This window comes from Petromyzon marinus, chromosome 83, assembly GCF_048934315.1.
Source record: "Petromyzon marinus isolate PM22_M1 ecotype Great Lakes invasive population chromosome 83, UKy_Petmar_22M1.pri1.0, whole genome shotgun sequence".
NCBI lineage: Eukaryota > Metazoa > Chordata > Hyperoartia > Petromyzontiformes > Petromyzontidae > Petromyzon > Petromyzon marinus.
In genome coordinates, this window is record NC_133748.1 from 276,602 (window position 1) to 293,906 (window position 17,305).

The 17,305-nt window shown below is 47.8% G+C and overlaps 1 protein-coding gene across 2 annotated transcripts in view; it reads right to left on the reverse strand.

Annotated features, from left to right (window-relative positions):
- Positions 1–2,376: 2,376 nt before the first annotated feature.
- The window catches only part of LOC142907764 (uncharacterized), a 36,913-nt gene continuing 21,984 nt past the window's right edge, over positions 2,377–17,305 (reverse strand). Inside the window, exon 5 of one of the 2 annotated variants that reach the window (XM_076057526.1) lies at positions 2,377–4,837. In XM_076057526.1, coding sequence (XP_075913641.1) covers positions 3,579–4,837 — 1,259 coding nt within the window. In that variant the 3' untranslated portion in view covers positions 2,377–3,578. Of the gene's footprint in view, positions 4,838–15,371; positions 15,978–17,305 lie in introns of those variants that run through there. The other variant, XR_012931258.1, reaches the window with a different exon arrangement.

The window sequence follows — 17,305 nt, forward strand, 5'->3', positions numbered from 1 at the left end:
ATTGTGTGAGGAGCTCACAAATCCTTGAAAGATCTGGGCAGGGTCCCATCGGTGAGCTCCTCCGGCAGGCAAGGCTGCGATGGCTGGGTCATGTAGCCCGCATGCCCAGCCACCGCATGCCGAAACAGCTTTTGTTTGGCCGGATTGAGGGGGCTAAGCGGGCGCGGCACGGGCTAGAGAAGAGATGGAGTGATGTGGTACAGGAGGACGTGGAGCTGAGTGGACTTGCCGATGACTGGTACCAGCGGTGTCAAGATCGGCCTCTGTGGAGGAGGCTCGTGAAGGATGCTACTGGGCAGTTGGAGGCAGTCGCCCTCCAACAACAACGGAGGGCGGAGGAGCGACGCTCAGAACAACGAGCGGAGCGCCGGGTGGCTAAAGAACAGCAGGTTGGCACAGTAGGGGGCACAGGTGGTGCATCAGCCAGTCATCTCAGTCAGTCGACCCGTGGCACCTGGGTCTGCCCCGTGACCTCCTGCCAGCGGGCGTTCGACACTTCACGTGGCCTAAGGGTGTACATAGCCTGGCACAAGCGTCGTGGTGATGTCACCGCCACTTAGTGGCGAATGGCGGTTGTTGTTGTTGTGTGTGTGTATATACTGTGTATCTCTGTGTGTGTACACTGTGTGTGTGTGTACACTGTGTGTGTGTACACATTGTGGGGGACGCAGTCATCTCAGTCAGTCAACCAATGGCATTTTTTCATCAATTTATTATTTCCCTCCGAAAAAATATTTTTTGTTTTCTATTAACGTGACTTTACCGAAAGAACCGAGAATATGGTAGCGCATTCTCTATTTATTGCAGAGGTTCAAGGTTCAAATCCGACAGGCACAGCTGGCTACCCCAGTAACATTCACCACAATATGCGCAGTCTGGTTCACGGCAGCTGTAAAACATAGTTTTGTGTCATTCACGACGCACAGGTCATTGCATGTTGGTGTCACGGTCAAAATTGGGGTAATTCCAAACATTATCCAGAAACTACACAACGGAGATGGCGCGTCAATGATCGCCCCCTACCGACAGACTCATGTCCACGTGCAGGCCGGTGCAGGGCCACCTTGTGCCACACAGGGGCAGCTGCCACTTAGGGAATGGGTCCTTCGATTGTTCGAGATGAGATTCGATACGAGACACCGAGTTGCCGAGGCAGTTAGGCAAGCGACTTATGAGTGCAAATATGATTTTGGTAACGGAGTGAATGCTTGGGAGCTTCATTGTCTCTCGCTCCTGCTGACAAGATGTACCCAGCCCACAGCTCCACAGATACCAGCAGCTCCTCCTGTGCAGGTTCGGCGACGTACGGTGCGAAAGAAGTTCCAGATACACACAGAGACTCGCACAGAGACGCACAGATTAGCACGGTTGGCCACGTACGGTGCGAAACAAGTTCAACGTGCACACAGAGACTCGGAGCAAGTTTGAGTCGCGTGCAGTCGTGGGCCGTGAAAGCTGAACGGGCGCATGTTGCTACTGGCAGTAGTTGAATACGGTTGGAAAGACGCTGATAGAGACACACACAGAGACTGACAAGAGAGAGGTGGACAGACACAGACAAGAGGAACACAGAAAGAAAGATACAGAGACGACAGAGACACAGTCAGCGAGAGACACAGAGGGGAACAGAGACACAGACGGACAGAGAGATGTTAAATCAAACAAACTTAACTCGCTCCATTGAAAGAGATTCCTCAATCTTTGCCCATCCCCGGAATTAAGTCGTTCAAGTTTCTACTTATTTCATTGTGTGTGGTGTGTACGTGTAAGCAATGTGGGATATCGATGTACACGGACATGAACAAGATCAGCAGACAAGACGTCTTTCATACTCTTTGGTTCTTTGAGTAAAGTTACGAAGGTAGAAAGAATAAAAAATAAATCACGACGTTTCGATCGCAACACGAGCAGTCGTCCTCAGGTGAAAACATCCAGACATTGTCGTGGCAGAAGTCACGTGAGCTAGGGCACGTGACTAAGATAAGATGCCCCCCCCCCCCCCCCGGCTCGCCCTGCTCAGCTGAGCATCGTTTTAATGCGGTGGGCTCACGCAAAATACATTTCTCTAAGACGAAGGTACTTTGAAAACCCACTGGCTAAACTCTTTTATATAAGCGCACAACTCCATCTGTGACTAACGCTGCACTTTCCATCGTTTTCATGCAGGGGGCGCTGCAAACCTACGCACCCCCTGTATGAACGATGGAGGCGCAGGGACAGACGTTCGATCTGCAGACGGCGGTCTTCTCGCACGGCCAGCTCTGTGTCGCCTCATCTCAATCCCGCGATCCCAACCAGGTGAAAGTCCGCATCGAACCGAACCCCCGGCAAGGCCATCTACTTAACGACGAGAGAAAATTCACACGAAATGTCGTCTTCAATTAACAAGCTTTTAATGAAGAAATACAATTATCTAATTAAAAACATAATAAAATTCAAAGTTGTTTCATTTCCAAACTTCAAAACGGAGCATCGGAAGCTTGCGTTGAGGCGTCGTTCGTGTGCAATTTTTTTCGTGACTTTCCTGGCCCAAGGCCGTAAATGGTTGTGAGGGGCGCGGCAGGCGGTCAGGCTTGCTTCAACCCTTGGTTATGAACATCCAGACGTTAATCAGCAAGGAACATTTCTAGTCCTGGTTCGACAAAATCTACCTCAACACGTAATACAAAATTATAATTCGTGTTGTAGAGAATGTATCTCCTCTACGTGTAACTTTTGAGTGGTATGCCTTGTAACTGATGAATGATCCGATTGTGCTCCCTATTTCAAAGACATTGAGTTGCTCCAGAGGGAGGATGCTTCCTGAAAACACAAAAATACCCTTTGACCTGTATCACAAGAACAATGAGTCTCACCCGAGTTATCTGTACAGGTTACTTCCAAAACAAACTTTGTCCTAACATCACTTAATCAGTGTTTGACCCTTATAGACAAAATGTTACATGTACGCACAGAATCGGACAAGTATTCATTATAAATTAGTGACAGGCATATTAACAAAATTGAATTGCTGCACTGAAACATACTGCATCAGGTTACATCACATTACCAATACGCTAATTAAAAAAGATACGCACCGTCTGCTTAAGTGTATGTACAACATACTATTGCACCATTCAAAACGAGTAGGCCATTGCATGCTGCCGTCTGGGTCAAAATTGAGCAAATTCTAAACATTACCTACAAACTCCACAACTGAGATGCCACATCAACCATCGCCACCTACTGACAGGCCCTTGTCCACATGCAAGCCGGTGTAGGGCCACCACCTTGTGCCACACAGGGGCAGCTGCTACTTGGGGATGCTCTTCGAGTGTTTGAAATGAGATACGATACAAAACTCCGAATTGCCGAGGTGATTAAGCAAGCACCATATAATTGCAATTATGATAACATGGTCAACGCTTGGGAGCTTATTGGCTCTCGCTCCTGGTTAGAGATCTACCCAACCCACAGGTCCACAACGACTGGCCGCTCTTACCCTGCAGGTTGCACCTAGCAATTGAGTGCTCAACTTCATTCTTGCCATTAAAGGCCTGTGACAAAGGTGCATCTATTGGAGCGACATCGTCTCAAGCTTACACATCTACCGGGTCTCCATTTGACTTTGTATTGTCTCGGAGGAAGTCCACCCACACCTCCACTTCCACAAACTGCTGGGAGTTGCCTCGCTCTGCCTCACAGTCAGAATTCTCCTCCTGCTTCACGTTGCCTCCATAGATGTGAAGGTCCGATTTTGGAGTTGAATCTTGATCTTCACATTTTACCTTCACTGCTTCACTCTTCACCATCACTTCTTCACATTTGACCTTCACCTCTTCATATTTCACCTCGAAACCTTTAAAAGTGTCTAAGCTGGGATGTTCTTCCGGTTCTTGTTTCATGAGAGATGGGCTCATTGCGGCACTTTGACTTCCACAAGCTGATTTCAGATTCCGCTCTTTGTGGATCTTCTGATGCTTGTGTGTTCTCTGGTGTACATGAAGAACTGTAGAACGTGAAAACGCCTTCCCACACACACTGCACTTGAAGGGTTTCTCTCCCGTGTGCGTTCTGTGGTGCTTTACAAGAGCAGATGCCTGTGCAAACGCCTTCCCACACACACTGCACTTGAAGGGTTTCTCTCCTGTGTGTGTTCTCTGGTGTACTTGAAGATATGGTGACTGTGCAAATGCCTTCCCACACACACTGCACTTGAAGGGTTTCTCTCCCGTGTGTGTTCTCTGGTGTGTTACAAGAAGGTATGATTGTGCAAACGCCTTCCCACACACACTGCACTTGAAGGGTTTCTCTCCCGTGTGTGTTGTCTGGTGATATTTAAGAGTAGATGAATTTGAAAACGCCTTCCCACACACACTGCACTTGAAGGGTTTCTCTCCCGTGTGTGTTCTCTGGTGTGTTACAAGAAGGTATGATTGTGCAAACGCCTTTCCACACACACTGCACTTGAAGGGTTTCTCTCCCGTGTGTGTTGTCTGGTGATATTTAAGAGCAGATGAATTTGAAAACACCTTCCCACACACACTGCACTTGAAGGGTTTCTCTCCCGTGTGAGTTCTCTGGTGTGTTACAAGAGCAGATGACTGTGCAAACACCTTTCCACACACACTGCACTTGAAGGGTTTCTCTCCCGTGTGTGTTCTCTGGTGAACTTGAAGATGTGGTGACTGTGCAAACGCCTTCCCACACACACTGCACTTGAAGGGCTTCTCTCCCGTGTGTGTTCTCTGGTGTGTTACAAGAAGTAATGAATGTGCAAACGCCTTCCCACACACACTGCACTTGAAGGGTTTCTCTCCCGTGTGTGTTCTCTGGTGTTTTTGAAGATTTGAAGAAGCTGAAAACGCCTTCCCACACACACTGCACTTGAAGGGTTTCTCTCCTGTTTGAGTTCTCTGGTGCAAGGTCAAATCTCCAGTACGATCCGTGCTGTATGCACTCCGGTCGCATTGATGCCTTTTTGCACAGAGCTGTGCCGAGTGCCTTTGCTCCATCAGACAAATTCTGCAGAGGAGGCGACAGAGGAAGCGACAGCTACAGACAGAAAAAGAATATCCACACCATCTACACGTCAGTATCGAGGCACAGAGGAATGCATATACACAGTAACACGTGACTTACACGTCTATACTTTTTCATATATTCATGATATAGTGAAAAAGTGTCCCAAATTAATCACACGGGCTGTTATGGCACACAATGAGAGGGCAAATGTCATAAATGTGCCTGGCTTCAAAAGGAATATTTATGAAAGCTAAATTCAGCTGACATAGCAAAGGGTGTTGAAAATAATACTATTTGTGTTATGCAGAAATGCATAAATTAATGTTCAATCGCAACTTAGAGGTGTGAAGCCAGGCACAGATGTCCTTGAATGCTGGGATGAACAGTTCCCGACTTCAGCGGCACGTGTGCTGCGATAACTTCCTGACCCCATTCTTACGAAGAGTTCAAGAGGAAAACAAAAATAACTACCGTTTTGATATAACCTCCGTGCTCAATAGAATTAATAGACTTTACTGCAAATACAAACTTGACCCTGTCACACACTCAGAGGTGGAGCCAGGATTTTCAGGTGGGGGGGGGCAAAGCCCTCCAGCAATGAAAAATTATAGGAGTTGTTAGTAAGGAGTTGTTAGTAAGTAAGGAGTTGTTATTAAGGAGTTGTTAGTAAGGAGTTGTTAGTAAGGACTTGTCCTATGCTTTTTATTGGACGCGGGTGATCGCCATCGCGCTCGCTGAAGGTGTTTGCCATCAGGAAAGTCGTGTACTGTATACGCAACTGCGCACAATTCTGTGAGTCGCTTATAACTGCTGTGCCGTTAATTATTGCCAATTATGGACTCGGACTGTTGTCCTCTCATAGAGTCCTTGGCACGTAATAATATGCCACACGGTGGCAGTGGGGGCTCGCAAAATGCTGATTAATCTCTATATGTACAAGGGAAATGTGTGGATATGTGTGTCTGTTCGAAAGTGTTTAGCATACTTCCCAAAATGCTACACACTTGAAATTTGGCATGTGGGTAGGTTCCATACTGTACACAATGAAAAAAGCATAAAAATATACTTTTGTATTTTGTATGACCATGAAGTTTGTGGTGTCAACCCGCAACACACCTGAGTTAAGCGCTCTGCAATGCTTAGAGCTGTTAACAGCATGCCGGGAGATTTTAGGTGGCACTTTGCTCCTGGCGGATGAAGCCATTGGCTTCTCGGAGTTTCAATACATATCCGTGCGAAGAACAGGTAGAACTGCTATCTTAAATATGAAGCAGAACATTACATCTGTTTGTGTGAAGCAACAAAACCTCTCCAACGCTGAGCTCTGGCGTCATGAAATTTTCACAGCTTATGCTGTTTGGAATTTCGAAGTGAACGCGACTATTTTCAGCTCGTCACGTCATTCCCTTCCCGAGTGGCCAAAATCGACCTTACGGAGGAGTGGATTAAGGTAAAATTTCCTTGAGTGAAAACATCCGATTTAGGTAACTTGATTTGTTTAGGCTCTTTTATTTCTTGCAAGCATCAACAATGTTAAGGGTTTTTCAGTGAAATATAAGGGAATATGAAATTTATCCAAGACAAGAATCCAAGTCCCGGGCGAAGCCGGGTAGTGAAGCTAGTTACTAATAAACCCCAATGATCCTATCGAAATTAGGGATTTCGATCGGATCGTTGGGGGGCACGTGCCACCCCACCCCCACTGGCTCCACCACTGTCACACACTGGCATGGTTCACAGGTGGTGGTGTGTCCAGACCCATGCCTGGCCACCTTCACCTGCTCAGAATTCATGCTTCCTCACTCCAAGTAGAGTGAACAGCGCCACGCGTCTACAGTGAACACCGCCACACCTCTAGAGTGAACAGCGCCACGCGTCTACAGTGAACACCGACACGCGTCTAGAGTGAACACCGCCACGCGTCTAGAGTGAACAGCGCCACGCGTCTACAGTGAACACCGCCACGCGTCTAGAGTGAACACCGCCACGCGTCTAGAGTGAACAGCGCCAAGCGTCAAGAGTGAACACCGCCACGCGTCTAGAGTGAACACCGCCACGCGTCTAAAGTCAACACCGCCACGCGTCTAGAGTGAACAAAACCACGCTGTTGACGAGCCTCAAATCCGGGACAATCAACTCTGCTTGACGTCCTATTGGCAAATGCCCCTCACAATTTCGCACCGACTGGTGTTCTGGGAAATAATCTTAGTGATCACCGCTTCATTTTTGGGGTGAGATCATCAGCCAGACTCAAAGCACCCCCTAAAATTGTTGAGAAGCACTCTTTGAGGCACTTCAGCACTCAGGCATTTACTAATTATGTGCTTCACTCGGATATTGACAAGGTCTGTGATATTCCCAACCTGACTACGGCTTGGGAGACTTTCAGGTACACGTTTCTCCAAATTCTTAACAAACATGCTCCGTTGGTTAGATTTAAAACTAAAGGCAACCGCCCACCATGGTATAATCCTTTGATTATAAAGCTCATGAAAACTAGGGACAAGGCTTGGGCATGTGCTCAGAAAAGTAATTTGGTCAATGACTGGCTAGAATACAGGATTTTAAGGAATAGATGCATCAAAAAAATACGGCATGCAAAAAATGCCTATTTTTCCTCCACTCTCCTGGAATCACATGTAAATCTGAAACAGCTGTCCTACCTCAAAGGGTCCTCCTCTACCGGAGCAGATAGTTTTCCCGTCTTTGCTCTATTAACTGTTGGTCACCTAATATACAAACCTATAGCCCATATTTTCAACCTGTCCATCAAAGAAGCATCAGTTCCTCTATAATGGAAACAGTCCTACATCCAGAGGTTCTTTGTAAGCCATCTGGCTACCATGAGAGATTCGTTCATGAGGCTATCCACATATACAAGCACAGAGACAATTTCAACCGAGAAGATGGATTCTGGCTTAGCAATCATTGGAAGGATTTGATAAACCATTTCAGGTCTTAATTGATTGTTCACGCTTACGGTGGCTTTCAGACAGCATACATTAATTTTTCGTCTCCCCTCTCCTCTTTTCAGAACATAGATGGACTCGTCCTTCTTAATAAACTGCCAAATCGCTGCCCGTGGTGCTAACGTTTTTTTTTTATAAATAAAAACACCGTTTAAAATAATAAATGCGAACCGCCACTTCTTTCAAATGTTTCTTGCTGTTGGTTTTCACACCTGATGACGACTGTTTGTGTTATGGTCGAAACGTCGTGATAATTTTTATTGTTTTATATATATTTGATTATTTTATTGTTTCCCTTCAACGTGACCTCACCGAAAGAGCTAAGAATATGAATTACTGCAGTCACGAAAGCTTTAAATCAAAATTCCTATGTCCGTCCACTACACAAAGAGGGCCCTAAAGATGATCCCAATAACTACCGACCTATCTCAATTTTGTCCCCATTGATGAAAATTTTTGAAAAATTATTGAACTACCAAATTAGCAGTTTCCTGTCCACCAACAATCTACTACATCTAAAACAATCTGGGTTCCGAAAAAAAATACAGCACCACATCTGCTGCATTAGACTATCTGAATCAAATTTACAGTAGCCTTGATAATAAGCAGTACTGTGCCTGTCTTTTTCTTGACCTGTCCAAAGCTTTTGATACAGTAGACCACAACACCCTGCTTGGTAAACTAAGTTGCCTCGGTTTTTCCAAAAACACAGTAAAATGGTTAAAAAATTACCTCTTTTCTCGCACCCAAACTGTATTCACAGATGGTTGGAGGTCAAACAGTGTTAAGATAACAAAAGGGGTTCCACAGGGTTCCATCTTTGGCCCCCTCTTGTTCTCTCTTTTTGTCAATGACTTGGGCACTGACCTGGATCATTCCAGGGTAAATCTTTTTGCAGATGACAGGATACTGATTACTGCTGGTCGCTCTCCGGATGACGTGATTGCTAAGTTCCAGGGTGATTTCAACAATCTACAACATCAGATAGTTGCACTTAAACTAATCCTAAATACCTCCAAAACCAAGGTGCTATGCTTCTCACCGGGACTAAAGCAGGAAGTTATTTTTTTAAAAATTACATTCCTTAAATGATGATCAAATAGAGCAAGTCAATTTCTATAAGTATCTTGGGGTCATCCTGGATTCAAAGCTAAATTTTGAAGATCACATTGATTATAGTGGTTAAAAGACAAAAATAAAAATTGGTTTTCTGTATCGACACAAGCACTGCTTCCCCCCTATGTTCCGTTTGGAATTGATAAAAGCTACCATACTGTCTCTACTTGATTACTGTGATATCGTGTATAAATCAGCCCCAAGTACTGTACTGAAGAAGCTTGATTCCATCTATCACTCGACCTTAAGATTTGCATTTAACTGCCCATATAGGACTCACCACTGTGATCTCCACATTTGGTCAAACTTAACATCTCTTAATGTTCGACGGCTTGTACACCAGATCTTATTTATTCACGATGTACTTACAAAAAAATCTGCAGACTACCTGCTGGATCTCCTCTGTTTCAAAGAACAAATTTGACCTCAGGTCTTCGCTCATTTACCAGCTTCACATTCCCTATTGCCGTACAAAAACCGGAGGAAGGGCCTTTGCTATTGATGCCCCCAGGGTCTGGAATGCTATTGCCAATAAACTGCAACTTTAATAGCTACCAATGATATCTTCACTCAAAACTGCTCTAGAGGAGTTGTACACCCCTAGCTGCCACTGATATTCAGTGGCCTAAAATAAAATAAAATGTTTCGCTCCGGATGACCGCTGCAAAGTATTATCTGTATTTTGATTGTGTGCTGATTTTAAAGGTGCATTGAAAAATGTGATACTCCGACTGATGCTCCTGTTGTTTGTGGAGTAACTCATGCAGCCAGCTGTGGCTCTAGGGTTTGGTGTTACATGTTATTTATGTAGTTTATTGTTAAAAATTCGGTCACAGTTCCTATGTTCACTGTTACATTGCATTTACGGCTTTATTTTGGTGATTTCGAAAAGGTTTTTTGGTTTGGCCATGTTTTTGTTTATTGTAGTGCAGCGTTAGACTGATGGCCTTCATCCAAGTTGTCTTTTCGATTTAAAGCTTTCGTGACTGCAATGATTCATCGTCTTTGGTTTTGGTTCTTTCGGTAAAGTCACGTAGAATGAGAATAAAATAATAAATTGATAAAATAAAATAACACAATAATATTCTCACGACGTTTCGGCCACAACACAAGCGGCCTTCATCAGGTGAAGGGACGAGACTGTCTGGCTTTACCGAAAGAACCAAAGAAGACTAAGTTGTCTTGTTGTTTGACTTGCATCCCACTGGGAGTTTTGCACACAGTGTTTGGTGGTGTACGCTGCTATTTCAGGAATATTTTGATGTTTTTTTCCCCTGGATTTTCTGTTTGCACAGTCAACACATAAAGTCACTTTAAGATGTTTTCTTGTTCATGTTTTTAGTTTGTTGCGGTTGCACCGGAATCAACAGCCGAACGGTTCACAGGGCTATACCAAATAAATTAAACTAAATACTAAAAACTAAACTCACCTTGCGTTGTGGGCAGGTCGCTTCTGAAAATAACAAAAGCGGCACGGCAGCTCAAGCGGGCTTGGCCTGGTAAGTAAAAAACAAAAGAATGAAATAAAAACTGCGTGAATATTTAAAAGTAAAACAAAGTGATAAAGAGGCGAGCCGTGTGAAGACAAATTAAACTTAAGCGAGAGAATTGAAGCAAACGCGATCAGGCGAGGGCAGGAGGCAAGGCCCCGCGTGGCTAGGCCCCGCGCTGTAAAGTTCCAACCTGGACATCGCTTCCATGCTCGCCGCTACTCAATTGACATCCCTACGAGAGAGAGCGAGGCTCTACCTCGGTAAACAACAACCACCACAATAACCACCACCACAACAATCACCACAACCACCACCACCACAATCACCACAACCACCACCACCACAATCACCACCACAACCACAAACACCACCACCACCACAATCACCACAACCACCACCACCACAACCACCACCACAACCACTACCACCACAACAACCACAACAACCACCACAATCACCACCACAACCGCGATGAGAATTTCTCACCTCGGATTTCAGTTCACGTGCGGAGCGGCAGATTCCTGTTACCTCGTGACGTCACGCGGCAGCAGGAGGTGACATGACGTCACTTGCGGGGTACAAAACACTCCCCTACCACAATGAGCGGCTATGTAACTTAAATAAATTATGTTAATGAACCCGGCACAAACGTAGAGGGATGGGGCGTGGGTGCCGAACTCGTCGCAATAAATTCGCGACGGCTTTCATGAATACATTATGTTAATGAGCCGCCAGTCACCGGGCGTAGCTTTGCCCAAATAAGAATTCTACTTGAACAGATAACGGAAGTGACCCAGGCAGAGGTGACGTCACGCTCAAGGGCGCGGTGGACGGGGTGGGGTGAATACCTTGGTGACATGACACAGTGTACACAGGGTACACTGTGTGTGTGTACACTGTGTGTGTACTGTGTGTGTGTGTGCACTGTGTGTGTGTTCACTGTGTGTGTGTGTGCACTGTGTGTGTGTACACTGTGTGTGTGTGTACACTGTGTGTGTGTGTACACATTGTGTGTGTGTGTGCAAAACAACCCCCTACCTCCTCGCGGTGCCGGACGGGCAACTCTGTCGTGGACAGTGCTGTGATGGGGAGATCCAATTTTGATTGGCTCCTCCCCTCATGGCATATGTGTCCACCACAGGGGCTAAACGGGGGCTCTGGACGGGTGCGAGGGGCTGGTAACCCCTCCACCTTCAATTAATTACCACGAAACCACGAATTAAACTGAAATATGTAACTAATAAGCTTGTGCCGGAGGCCCCGGGGGGCCAGGCGTCTATGACGTCTCCTGGCCAAACCCCAATTGGCGGAGCCAGGAGATTGAATACCTACCCTCGGGGCTACTCCAGAAACAACGAAAAGCCACTACGGGTGGCCACGTGGAATGTTCGAACGCTCACTGCAGAGGAGAGGCTGCCACTCCTCTGTCGGGAGCTGGACCGGTACCGCCTGGATCTATGCGGCATTCAGGAGGTCCGGTGGACCGGCTCTGGCTCCTGCCACCATGAGGGGTGGACAGTCCTCTACTCGGGGCAGCAGACTGCCAAACAACAGGGTGTGGGTCTTCTTTTGAACAAAAGAATGAAGGGGGCGTGGGAGCGTGGCGGTGAGGTGTGGGAAGCTGTAAGCCCCAGGCTACTTTGGGCTCGCCTTCCCATCAACCGGAGGCGAGGAATGGTGGTCGTGGTTACTTATGGCCCCACCGAAGATGAACATCTGTGGAGGGATGCAAGCAAAGCCGATGAGTCAGATGCCTTCTATGACCTCCTGTCACAGGTGCTGGCTAAAGTGGCCCCTCGGGATAGAGTCATCATGTTGGGTGACTTCAATGCCCGAGTTGGTCATGATACTGGCACCTGGTCTGGAGTGATTGGAGGGCATCGGCCAGATCAGCTCAATAACAACGGTAGGAGGCTGCTAGATTTTTGTGCAGCCCATGGGCTTGTAATTACCAACACGCTGTTCCGGCATCGGCGCATCCACACAACATCATGGATGCATGCCGGGTCCAAGCAAGAACATCTGCTGGACTACATAGTGACGGACCAGCGAATGCGAGCCCATGTCCTTGATACCAGGACCTACCGTGGAGCTGATCTGCCCTCTGACCATCGACTAGTCATCTGTAAGATGCGCCTGCCATTCTTCCACTCCGGTGGTGGGTGTACACCCAGGACCCCATTCCAACATAAAGTGGCCTGGTCTCAGTTATCTGATGAAAGTTGCAAGCGAGAATTTCATCATCGCTTGCGGCTGGGATTGGCATCGTCCCCGACTCCTCCTGATGTCGAGGGTAAATGGGCGAGGTTTAGGACTGTGACTCATGCAGCTGCAATGGCTGCTTTGGGTACGCGGTCCAGACCTCCCCAGAGACCCTGGCTGACAGAGGAGGTGTTCAGGATGGTTGAGAAAAAGCGACAGGCCCACTGTCATCGGCTACAGAATCCCACGTCAGAGAATGAGGAGGCTTACGGCAGCCTTCGCTCGGAGGTTCGGAGAGCTGTGAGGCGCTGCAAGGATGGGTGGTGGTCGCGGGTTGCTGAGGAGATGGAGTCTGCCTCAGTGGCCCGTGATCACAAATCTCTATTTAACTCCATCAAAAAAGTAACCTGCAGCGCCACACCTATTACCATCATTAGGGGAAAAAACGGTGATCCAATCTCCGACCCCCAGGAACAGGTTCGCAGATTTGCTGAGCATTTCTGTGAGGTCCTGGGGGAGGGAAAATCCCTCAGCCAGGAAAACATCGTGGCACAAAGTGAGGATGACCCTGCTGAGGCTGCGGTGCCTCAAATATTGGAAGAAGTCACCCCCTGTGAGTGGCTGGCTGAGGTGCCATCTGCTGAGGAAGTGTTGAAGGCGATCCGGAGTCTGAGACCAGGAAAGGCAGCGGGCAGAGATGATCTCCCAAGCAAAATGCTGAGGGAGGGTGGCGTTTGTGCACAGACTGCCCTATATGACATCATAACAACAGTCTGGACCACTGGACGGGTTCCGCAGGATTGGAAGGATGCCCTGGTGGTCCCCCTTTTTAAGAAGGGGGACCGCACAGACTGTAACAACTACAGGGGCATCTCACTCCTCAGTGTGCCGGGAAAGGTCCTGGCAAGGATTATTCAGCATCGCCTTGCCAGGCACGCTGAGGAGAGGCTTGCGGAGCCCCAATGCGGTTTCAGGAAAGGGCGGTCCTGCACAGATGCCATATTTTCTGTCCGTCTGCTACAGCAGAGGTGTAGGGAATTCCAACAAGACCTACATCTCTGCTTTATTGACCTGGTCAAGGCCTATGATACCATCAGTAGGCCTGGGCTCTGGGTCGTTCTTCGTGCTTTTGGAGTACCTGACCCTCTGCTCACGATCATTAATGACCTTCATGATGGTGAGCGGGCCCGGGTAAAACTACGTGGCCGGGAGTCAGAGCCATTCCCTGTACACCTTGGGGTGCGACAGTGATGTCCTCTGGCTCCCACATTATTTAACATCTATTTTGACCACGTAGTTCGTGAAGCCTTCAATAGCTGTACCGGGGGAATCTCCATATGGTACAGATATAATGGGAGGCTAATCGATGCCCGGGTGCGGTCAAGGGATGGCTCCCTATTGCTCAACCACGTTATGTATGCTGATGATTTGGTAATAGCTGCTCAGTCAGAGGAGGAGTTGGAGACGCTGCTGCTGAGACTGGAGCGTGCCACTAAGAGGTGGGGCCTTACCATCAGCCCCACCAAAACTAAGCATCTGCCTGGGTATTTTGTACCATCGGACACTCCACCCCCACAACTCCCAATCGGTGATGGGGCAGTTGTGGAGAGAGTGGAGAGTTTCCCATACCTGGGCAGTGTGCTTATGACTGGCTCCAATTTAACAGCAAAGGTCTCACTCCAAATCAGTTGAGTGGCAATATCTTTTCATCGGTTGCGTAACGCTGTGTGGAAGCTACCTGGTCTGTCGCTCCGCACTAAGCTTCAGGTCTTCTCGGCCACGGTCATTCCCTCCCTTCTCTACGCTTGCGAAACGTGGACCTCCCTAATAGAACATCTTCGCCGGTTAGAAACATTTAGGCTGGCCTGCCTACGATCCATCCTGGGTTTATCCAGACTGAATTGTCGAGGAGCTCACAAATCCTTGAAAGATCTGGGCAGGGTCCCATCGGTGAGCTCCTCCGGCAGGCAAGGCTGCGATGGCTGGGTCATGTAGCCCGCATGCCCAGCCACCGCATGCCGAAACAGCTTTTGTTTGGCCGGATTGAGGGGGCTAAGCGGGCGCGGCACGGGCTAGAGAAGAGATGGAGTGATGTGGTACAGGAGGACGTGGAGCTGAGTGGACTTGCCGATGACTGGTACCAGCGGTGTCAAGATCGGCCTCTGTGGAGGAGGCTCGTGAAGGATGCTACTGGGCAGTTGGAGGCAGTCGCCCTCCAACAACAACGGAGGGCGGAGGAGCGACGCTCAGAACAACGAGCGGAGCGCCGGGTGGCTAAAGCACAGCAGGTTGGCACAGTAGGGGGCACAGGTGGTGCATCAGCCAGTCATCTCAGTCAGTCGACCCGTGGCACCTGGGTCTGCCCCGTGACCTCCTGCCAGCGGGCGTTCGACACTTCACGTGGCCTCAGGGTGCACATAGCCTGGCACAAGCGTCGTGGTGACGTCACCGCCACTTAGTGGCGAATGGCGGTTGTTGTTGTTGTGTGTGTATATACTGTGTATCTCTGTGTGTGTACACTGTGTGTGTGTACACTGTGTGTGTGTACACATTGTGGGGGACGCAGTCATCTCAGTCAGTCAACCAATGGCATTTTTTCATCAATTTATTATTTCCCCCCCAAAAATTAGTTTTTGTTTTCTATCTACGTGACTTTACTGTAAGAACCGAGAATGTGGTAGCGCATTCTCTATTTATTGCAGAGGTTCAAGGTTCAAATCCGACAGGCACAGCTGGCTACCCCAGTAACATTCACCACAATGAGCGCAGTCTGGTTCACGGCAGCTGTAAAACATAGCGCTGTGTCATTCACAACGCACAGGTCATTGCATGTTGGTTTCACGGTCAAAATTGTGGCAATTCCAAACATTATCCAGAAACTACACAACGGAGATGGCGCGTCAATGATCGCCCCCTACCGACAGACTCATGTCCACGTGCAGGCCGGTGCAGGGCCACCTTGTGCCACACAGGGGCAGCTGCCACTTAGGGAAGGGGTCCTTCGATTGTTTGAGATGAGATTCGATACGAGACACCGAGTTGCCGAGGCAGTTAGGCAAGCGACTTATGAGTGCAAATATGATGTTGGTAACGTAGTGAATGCTTGGGAGCTTCATTGTCTCTCGCTCCTGCTGACAGATGTACCCAGCCCACAGCTCCACAGACACCAGCCGCTCCTCCTGTGCAGGTTCGGCTACGTACGGTGCGAAAGAAGATCCAGATACACACAGAGACTCGCACAGAGACCCACAGATTAACATGGTTGGCTACGTACGGTGCGAAATAAGTTCAACGTACACACAGAGACTCGGAGCAAGTTTGAGTCGCGTGCAGTCGTGGGCCGTGAAAGTTGAACGGGTGCATGTTGCTACTGGCAGTAGTTGAATACGGTTGAAAAGACGCTGATAGAGACACACACAGAGACTGACAAGAGAGAGGTGAACAGACACAGACAAGAGGAACACAGAAAGATACAGAGACGACAGAGACACAGTCAGCGAGAGACACAGAGGGGAACAGAGACACAGACGGACAGAGAGATGTTGAATCGAACACACTTAACTCGCTCCATTGAAAGAGATTCCTGAATCTTCTTTGGTTCTTTCGGTAAAGTCACGTAGAATGAGAATAAAATAATAAATTGATAAAATAAAATAACACAATAATATTCTCACGACGTTTCGGCCACAACACAAGCGGCCTTCATCAGGTGAAGGGACGAGACTGTCTGGTAGGAGCGGCTGGTATCTATGTAGGACAGCGCTGTCCTACCAGACAGTCTCGTCCCTTCACCTGATGAAGGCCGCTTGTGTTGTGGCCAAAACGTCGTGAGAATATTATCGTGTTATTTTATTTGATCAATGTATTATTTTATTCTCATTCTACGTGACTTTACCGAAAGAACCAAAGAAGATGAATCATTGCAGTCATGAAAGCTTTAAATCGAAAGATTCCTGAATCTTTGCCCATCCCCGGAATTAAGTCGTTCTAGTTTCTACTTATTTCATTGTGTGTGGTGTGTACGTGTAAGCAATGTGGGATATCGGTGTACGCAGATATGAACAAGATCAGCAGACAAGACGTCTTTCATACTCTTTGGTTCTTTGAGTAAAGTCACGTAGGTAGAAAGAATAAAATAAAAAATAAATCACGACGTTTCGATCACAACACGAGCGGTCGTCCTCAGGCGAAAACATCCAGACATTGTCGCGGCAGAAGTCACGTGAGCTAGGGCACGTGACAAAGATAAGGTGCCCCTCCCACCCCCCGTGGCTCACCCTGCTCAGCTGAGCATCGTTTTAATGCCGTGGGCTCACGCAAAATTAATTTCTCTAAGACAAAGGTACTTTGAAAACCCACTGGCTAAACTCTTTTATATAAGCGCACAACTCCATCTGTGACTAACGCTGCACTTTCCATCGTTTTCATGCAGGGGGCGCTGCAAGCCTACACACTCCCTGCATGAACGATGGAGGCGCAGGGACAGACGTTCGATCTGCAGACGGCGGTCTTCTCGCATGG